Source organism: Carettochelys insculpta, chromosome 22, assembly GCF_033958435.1.
Source record: "Carettochelys insculpta isolate YL-2023 chromosome 22, ASM3395843v1, whole genome shotgun sequence".
NCBI lineage: Eukaryota > Metazoa > Chordata > Testudines > Carettochelyidae > Carettochelys > Carettochelys insculpta.
The window spans coordinates 14,620,735-14,629,178 of NC_134158.1; the positions used below are offsets into that span (position 1 = coordinate 14,620,735).

General features: G+C 64.0%; 1 protein-coding gene across 1 annotated transcript; it reads left to right on the plus strand.

The window, feature by feature from the left end:
• Positions 1-921: 921 nt before the first annotated feature.
• On the plus strand, positions 922-8,395 carry TNNT1 (troponin T1, slow skeletal type). The gene is made up of 10 exons (XM_075015976.1): positions 922-946; positions 4,790-4,811; positions 5,118-5,181; positions 5,499-5,615; positions 6,096-6,173; positions 6,266-6,376; positions 6,627-6,736; positions 7,765-7,855; positions 7,969-8,009; positions 8,266-8,395. The coding sequence occupies exons 3-10, from the start codon at positions 5,125-5,127 to the stop codon at positions 8,309-8,311; spliced, it is 651 nt and encodes a 216-aa protein (XP_074872077.1). The 5' UTR covers positions 922-946; positions 4,790-4,811; positions 5,118-5,124; the 3' UTR covers positions 8,312-8,395.
• The last annotated feature ends 49 nt before the right edge of the window (positions 8,396-8,444 follow it).

Below are 8,444 nucleotides of genomic sequence, written 5' to 3' on the forward strand. Positions count from 1 at the left end.
AGCGGAGCCACACTGGGGGTGGTCACAGGCAACACGGGGTCCAAACCATTTCTGTCCTTTGCCTTCCTCCGCTGCACCCACTTCCCGAGGGCTCACACACAGTCGCTCCCTGGATCAACGAATGGCTCAGCTCTCTCCCCACATACGGGGCCCTGGCCGGACCCGAGCCAGCAAATCGCAGCGTGGCAAAGAAACAGGAAAAGGAGGTGCCAGCAACTTTCCCTGGTTGCAGATCAGGAGCCCCAGGCTGACATTAGGGCTGTCTGGGATCCAGCTGTTGGGTTATCGTCTCAGAGACTGTCCAGGTCTAAAGCAAATGCCAGCCTGGAGACCTGGGTCCTCTGGTTCAGACCTGCCTGGTTAACATTTATCTGGGCCTGAGAGGTCAGGGTCAGGCAGTAGGTCCCTTTGTAGCTGAAGTGATGTGGAATTGTAGGTTTACAGGTGGACAATTACGTTATTGCACAAGTCCCATCCGGGTAATCAGATTTGTTCTTTGAGTCACTAGAAAACAGTGACAGCACATTAGGGGACAGGACTGGGACGCAACGTCTGCAAGCTGATTTGATCCCGCCGGTAGTTGGCAGAAAAGGGAGACACATTTAGCAGCTGTTCTTTGAATCTCCAACAATGCAGGCAAATGGATTAAAGGTTCAAGGCCACACAATATGGCTTTGATACCTACCTAGAATGGCCTTGTTCACCATGGCTGTGCCCTTTTGAAAAGTCCTTAATGGCTGCTTCCACATTACCCCACCTGCTGACTGTTTAACCTTTGCTGATCCAGCCTAACACCCCCTCCCCAAATCTCCCACCCCCAAGCTTTCCTGCCAGACACCCCCTAACCCTTGTTCCCCTGAGATCTGCCCCCCAGGACACAGAGCCCAGCACTAATGCCTCTTTCTCTCTCTGTTTGAAGAAGAGGAGCCAGCTGAGGAGGAGGAAGGTGAGATTGCTGCAAATACACACCCTGTGCTGTGGGGACACCCACCCTGCCTTCTTCTAGGTCACCAGGAATGGACACCTCAGCCCAGCTGGCGTCATGAACAAGCAACTTGATGGAAGCAGAGGCTGGCAGGGGGCTGGGAGCCAGGACTCCTGGGTTTTGTTCCCATCACGTTAGCTCTCTCACCCCTCAGTCCTTCTTTTCACAGGCTTCTTCCCATCGAGTTTGTCGGCTGAAGGGTTCTTGCTACCCCTGTGGCTGGGGAGGACGGGTATCCGTGGGCAATTCAACCAGGGTGGGCATAGCTTGGACAATCCTGTGTCCCGCCCCCACTGCATCACTGCAAAGCTGTTCCCCCTCCTCCCACTGCATCACTGCATGGCCCATCTGCTCCCCACTGCATCATTGCAGGGCTGCCCCCCCCGACCAAAATTGTGTCATTGCAGGGTCCTTCCCCCTCCCTTTCATGGCACCACAGGGCTCTTTCCTCCACCTTCACTGCATCACTGCAAGGCTCTGCCCCCTCCTGCCACTGCATCTTGGCAGGGTCCATTTCCCCTCAGCCCTGCCCCCTCCCAGCCCCTGTGAATGTACTGGGGGGTACCTGGGGGGGAGGGGGATGGGCAGGGATAGTGGATGGGGCACAGGGGCTGACCCCCACTAAAGAGTAAGAGGGTTTAACAGGCCCCCACCCAGGCTGTCTTGGTTTAACTGCCTCTCCATTTCTCTCCTGCGCTTGCTCCCCTCCTCCAATCCCTCACCCCCACCCCCACCCCCCATGGCTGCGTGCAGTGTCTGAGGAGCCCCAGCCAGCTGCAGAGCCAGGTATTTTCCTGCTTCGCTTCCTCCTTGGAGAAATGCCCCTGAGCCGGGGGGCACGGGGCTTACCCCCTGCCCCCCCACGAGGGTGGGGGCGGCCCTGGCATGGCTGGGGATGGGCAGAGCTGGGCTGGGCCCCCCAAGCCCCTGGTGCCTCCCCAGGATAAAGCACCCCCCAGAGCCTGGGGCCTGTCAGGTATCCCCCATCTGCCCATCTGTCTGCACAATCCAGTACAGCTGCAGGTGGACAGATGGACACAGGGAGTGGTTGGAGGGAAATGGACAGCTACGGGGGGGGGTGTCCAGATGTGGGGGGGGGCGTGTGGGTGGAGGGAGCGGGTGGCTGAGGTGGAAGGCTGGATAGAGGAGGCAAGTGGGTAGATACAAAGGAGGGGTGGCTGGGTACAGGGGTTGGATAATGGATGGTGGAGGGGTGGCTGGGTAGATGGGGAAGTGGGATGGGGATGGAGGGGGGGTGGACGGATGGATTCAGGGGGTTGCTGGGGATGGAGGGATGCATGGATGGGGCTGTGGTGGCGTGGAGACGGGGTTGGGTGGATGCAGTGGAGGGAGGGAGGGGGAAGGACTGGCTGGGGATGGATGGATGGAGGGGTGGCTGGGTAGATATCCGGGAGGGATGGCTGAATGGGGGGAGGGATCGAGGGGTGGCTGGGTAGATACAAAGGGAGCAGAGGGATACAGGAGGTGGCTAGAGGGGTGGCTGGTGGCTCGGTAGGTGCAGGGGGTGGATGGATGGGGGTGGCTGGGTAGGTGCAGGGGGTGGCTGGATGGGGGTGGCTGGTGGCTGGGTAGGTGCAGGAGGTGGATGGATGGGGGTGGCTGGGAAGGTGCAGGGGGTGGCTGGATGTGGGGTGGCTGGGTAGGTGCAGGTGGATGGATGGGGGTGGCTGGTGGCTGGGTAGGTGCAGGGGGTGGCTGGATGGGGGGTGGCTGGTGGCTGGGTAGGTGCAGGAGGTGGATGGATGGGGGGTGGCTGGGTAGGTGCAGGTGGATGGATGGGGGTGGCTGGTGGCTGGGTAGGTGCAGGGGGTGGCTGGATGTGGGGTGGCTGGTGGCTGGGTAGATGCAGGAGGTGGATGGATGGGGGGTGGCTGGATAGGTGCAGGGGGTGACTGGATGCGGGGTGGGGGGTGGCTGGGTAGGTGCAGGGGGTGACTGGATGGGGGGTGGCTGGTGGCTGGGTAGGTGTAGGGGGTGGCTGGATGGAGGTGGCTGGTGGCTGGATAGGTGCAGGAGGTGGATGGATGGGGGTGGCTGGTGGCTGGGTAGGTGCAGGGGGTGGCTGGATGGGGGTGGCTGGTGGCTGGGTAGGTGCAGGAGGTGGATGGATGGGGGGTGGCTGGGTAGATGCAGGAGGTGGATGGATGGGGGGTGGCTGGATGGGGGGGTGGCTGGTGGCTGGGTAGGTGCAGGAGGTGGATGGATGCGGGGTGGCTGGGTAGGTGCAGGTGGATGGATGGGGGTGGCTGGTGGCTGGGTAGGTGCAGGGGGTGGCTGGATGGGGGGTGGCTGGTGGCTGGGTAGATGCAGGAGGTGGATGGATGGGGGTGGCTGGGAAGGTGCAGGGGGTGGCTGGATGTGGGGTGGCTGGGTAGGTGCAGGTGGATGGATGGGGGTGGCTGGTGGCTGGGTAGGTGCAGGGGGTGGCTGGATGGGGGGTGGCTGGTGGCTGGGTAGATGCAGGAGGTGGATGGATGGGGGGTGGCTGGATAGGTGCAGGGGGTGGCTGGATGGGGGTGGCTGGTGGCTGGGTAGGTGCAGGGGGTGGCTGGATGGGGGTGGCTGGTGGCTGGGTAGGTGCAGGAGGTGGATGGATGGGGGTGGCTGGTGGCTGGATAGGTGCAGGGGGTGGCTGGATGGGGGTGGCTGGTGGCTGGGTAGGTGCAGGAGGTGGATGGATGGGGGGTGGCTGGGTAGGTGCGGGGGGTGGCTGGGGATGCTGAGGCCTTGCCAGTTACCAGCATGGAGTTAGGGCGCCACCTAGTGGCCGGAGCTCCCTCCACCCCATGACCCGCCCCCAGCTCTGCCCGGCCCGGCCGCCCCCGCCATGCGTTTCTCTATATATCTCAGCCCAGGGCCGAGCAGGGCGACCCCCTTGGCCGGCTGCGCCGGGCTGGGATATATACTTGGGCTCCATGACCCCGTGTGCGCGGCCGGCGCCGCACGTGTCCCATACATGGGGGCGAGGCGTGCGCGCCCATGTATCCGTGACGCGCGGGGCGCGCAGAGCGGGCGGGAGCGAAGAAGGTATCGATACGCCCCCCAGCCGTATGCGATACCGCTCAGCCCCCAGCGCATGCCGCAACCCAATATACATTCACGGGGCACGTCTGAACTCGTCGCCCCGGGGTCGGTCCGGAGTGACTCCGGTTTGCAGTGGGGCTGGGCTCTGATCTCAGCCCCCACCCCTGTGGAAGAGGGGGGCGGGGGGGAGACGCTGAATGTATATGAGTCTCTATCCGCATAGAGACACAGCAGCTGCAGTTTGCTCACTCGCTTCTAAACCTACTCACAGGAGACCCCCCCGGTGGGGGTCAGCTCCCAGGGCTGAGGAGCCCCTCCTCCCCCCAGGCCCCTTCTGGGAGGCCCTTCCTCTCTCCTCTTTTCTAACCCTTCGCGTGCCCCCCCCCCCCCCCGCCTTCCCCTGGAAGGACTTTGTGCCCTCCCAGCCCCCCAGTCCTTACCTGTGGCTATTTCATGGAAACCCCCACCCCGCAGCCGGACAGATTTTCTTCCTTCTCAGGGGTGCAGTTTTCTTCCCTCCTTTTTTCCTTTCTTTTCTTAACAGCCAGGACTCCCCCCCGACCCTGGGGACCTCTGTCCATGGACACCCCTCCCCCATTTTCCCCCCCACCAGCTCTCCCCCTCCATAGGGCGGCCCCCAGCAGCTCAGCTGGAGACAGGGGGCGTCGGGGGCTTTCTTGCAACAAGGGTTGGGGTGTCCCCCACCCCTCACAAGCTGTCCCCCTCTGTCTTATAACATCTGTCTTGTTCTCTTCACAGAAGAGGAACGCCCGAAACCCAGGTAACTCAGGTACCTGGGGGAGGTCCAAGTGGGGGGTCCCCAGCTTTCTCCTATCTCTGGGGAGCAGCCTGGAAACCCTGCAGCCTGGACAAGCTGCTGTCCCAAAGCGCTGAGCAAGGCTGTATACTCAGCCGCTGCGCTCCACCCCAGAGGGGCCGCATGCCAGGGCTGGAGGAGGGGTCCCCATATACCCAGCCCCCGTGCTCCACCCCAGTGGTGCCACATCCCAGGCTGGGAGAGGTGGCTGAACATTCCCAAGCTGAACCCCTTTCCTCAGTCTTATTTGTCACCCCTCCCCCACCCCAGCAGGCCGATGGTTCCCCAGCTGGCTCCCCCAAAGATCCCTGATGGGGAGAGAGTGGACTTTGATGTGAGTACTGGAAGAGATTCCACTGGGCTGAGGGGAGCAGGGTGGGGGTCACTGGGGTGCCCTCCCCTGGCAGTCAGTCAATAACCTAGAGGGCACAGGGCTTCAGGGATCTGGGGGAGGGCAGCAGGGGGGCGCTGGGCTGCAGGGAGTGGGGGACCGAGGAGTGCTGGGAGCTGAGGCGGCCAGCAGGGGGCAGGCAGCAGGGGACGTTGGGGTGCCAGGCTCTGGCCCAGCAGGGGGCGCTAGGATGCCAGGCTCTGGCCCACCTGGGCGTCCCCCCCAGGGGCACCCCACTTACTCGCTCTCCGTGGCCCCAGGACATTCACCGCAAGCGCATGGAGAAGGATCTGCTGGAGCTGCAGACGCTCATCGACGTGCACTTCGAGCAGCGGAAGAAGGAGGAGGAGGAGCTCATTGCCCTGATGGAGAGGATTGTGGGTTCTGGAGGGTTTGGGGGATACGAGAGGGCCACTGTGTGTGCCAGTGCTAGGGGGTCAGTGGGTCCATGAGACAGGGCGGGGACTGGATACACAGGGCATGCTGGGTACACAGTGGGCTCTGGGTAAGAGGTGGGCCAGGCTGGGTGGGGGTGCAGGGTGCAGGTGGGAGGGTGGCAGGTGGGTGGGCCAGACCAGGGGCTGCGCGTGGAGGGGTGTGGGCCAGGCTGTGGGGGCACAGCAGATGGGCAGCCAGGCTGGGGGACACAGGGGGTAGGCAGGCAGGGGTTGTAGCAGACGGGTGGGCCAGGCTGGGGGGCGCAGGGTCACCCATCCAGACCAGGGGTCTCAGGCGGCAGGCAGGCCAGGCGGCAGGGTGGCAGGTGGGTGGGCCAGACCAGGGTCTGCAGGGGCGGTGTGGGCTAGGCTGGGGACCCAGCAGGCATCCAGCCCTGCCCTGCCCCTGGCCTGTGACAGGAGCGCCGTCGTGCGGAGCGGAACGAGCAGGTGCGCTTCCGGACGGAGAAGGAGCGCGAGCGCCAGGCCAAGCTAGCGGTGAGTCCTCCCGATGCCCTGGCGGGAGAGGGCTCGACCCGTCCAGTTTCTGCCCCCCCTCTGACACCCCCACACTGACACCCGCCCCGCAGGAAGAGAAGCTGCGCAAGGAGGAGGAGGAGGCCAAGAAACGGGCTGAAGACGACGCCAAGAAGAAGAAGGTTCTGTCCAACATGCCACATTTCGGCGGGTACCTGGTCAAGGTGAGGGGGGACAGGATGGGGCCGGGGGGGGGGCTCTGCACAGCAGGGGGCTCATTGCAGGGCTGTGTTCTGCAGTCAAGGCTGCAGGACGGGTCATGGTCTGGAATCACCAGCTGCTCCCCCCCCCACCCTATCTGCCACCTCTGGGCATCGTGTCCCAGGGCTGGATGAGACCCTATGCACAGCCCCCGCCCCCGAGGCGCTGCCCCCAAGGGAGCCCCGCTGACACACCCCAGTGCCCTGTTTGCAGGCCGAGCAGAAGCGGGGCAAGCGGCAGACGGGCCGGGAGATGAAGAACCGGATCTTGGCTGAGCGACGGAAGCCCCTGAACATTGAAAACATGCGGGACGATGAGCTGAGGTACCAGCCTTGGGGGGTGTGCTGAGAGGACTTCATTTCCCATGATGCTCTGGGCTTGGCTCCCATTTCCCATGATCCCTTGGGGGTGACCAATCTGTTGGCGAACTCCAGCACCGGTGTCAGTTTCCCATAATGCCCTGCTTTGTTCCCCTCCTCGTGATTCTCTGGGTTTAGCTGCCTTGACTAGCTATGCTCCCCTTTCCCATGATGCTCTGCACTTGGTCCCCCTTTCCCATGGTCCAGCGGGGTCAGCACCTTGATTGCTACTTTGGTCATGAGCATCGGTTTCCCATCATGCTCTGCACGTTGTTCCCACGCTGCCCTGGTGGACCCACCTGCCATGGGAGGCGGCGGGGGGTTAAAGGCCCTGCTCCCGCGCGCAGGCAGATGGGACTCTTCAGTCGCTGGGAGAACAGGAGGGTTATGAGGCAACAGGGACACAGCATGGAACAGACTTGTCAGAACAGGAACCAGAAGCTGTCAGTACCATCCCTCCTAGGAGGAGGGGTCTAGAGGGGGACCCAGAGCCAGGCCCTGCTGCCCACCCCCGCAGCCCGAGGAGACTGCCCCACTCCCTAGCCCAGTTCCAATTCACACAGGCCAGACCCCCCCGCCCAACTTTGTCCTGTTTCCTGGGAAGAACAGTGTCGCCTGGTTGCCTGGATTACAATGGTAGGATGGAGAGGCATTGTGTAGGTGTGAGAAGTCATCCCAGCAAACCCCCCCTCACGGCTGTGCACTGGTGCTGTGCCTAGGGAAACTGAGGCACACACCTAGGGTTATGGCAGGACACTAGGAAACACTTCAACCAAACCCCAGGGAAAAAACCCTCCCGCCACCTCTCCCAGCAGTGCCCCCTTGGCCCGCGTGCCCCGTTTCCCGCGCTGCTCTGCAGTTTGTTCCCACGCTGCCCCGGGGGAGGAGCTCCGGTCCCTGGGGACAGGCCAGCCGCTCTGTATGGGGCGCTGGGCGCCAGGGGCTCTACCCGGCAGCCCTCCCACGCTGACGGCCCCGGCTCTGCCCCGCAGGGAGAAGGCCAAGGAGCTGCACGACTGGATCCACCAGCTGGAGTCGGAGAAGTTCGACCTCATGGAGAAACTCAAACGCCAGAAATACGAGGTGCGGGGGGGGGGGCGCTCGGCGGTGGCGGGGCGGGGCCCTACTGGGAGACCATTAGGGTGGGATCGCGGCCCCCCAGCTGGGTAATGACCGGCTCGTCTCCCCCCCCGCAGATCAACGTCCTGTACAACCGCATCAGCCACGCGCAGAAATTGTGAGTAGCCCCCGAGCTCCACATCTCCCGCTAGGGCCGAGTGGGGAGGGATGGGGAATGGGGAGCCCGCCAGGAGGGGGCGGGGCTCGGGGCACCGGGGGCGGGGCTAGAGGGCCGCGCGTGGGACGCTGAACGGGGCGACGCGGGGGCGGGGAGCGGGGCTCTGCGGGGAAGCCCGGCAAGAGGGGGCGGGGCTCGGGAGGACGGGGGTGAGCCCGCGGTGCCTTTTCTCACGCCCGCCCTTTTCTCCCCGCAGCAAGAAGGGCGCGGCCAAGGGCCGTCTGGGCGGCCGCTGGAAATGAGCCCGGCGCGGCCCCGCCGACCAGACCGGGGGGATAACCCCCCCCCCGCAATAAAACGGCCCCGTCCCGCGCAGTCGCTGCCTCCGAGTGTTCCGTGGGGGGCGGGGCGGTTCGGTTGTGCCCCCGCAGGCGC

Bases quoted from the DNA above. Each gene is read 5' to 3' on its own strand.
- TNNT1 (XM_075015976.1), top strand. From the start codon at position 5,125: ATGGTTCCCCAGCTGGCTCCCCCAAAGATCCCTGATGGGGAGAGAGTG. The intron at 5,616-6,095 runs GTGGGTTCTGGA...GGCCTGTGACAG, and splicing joins TTGCCCTGATGGAGAGGATT to GAGCGCCGTCGTGCGGAGCG. The intron at 6,737-7,764 runs GTACCAGCCTTG...TCTGCCCCGCAG, and splicing joins ATGCGGGACGATGAGCTGAG to GGAGAAGGCCAAGGAGCTGC.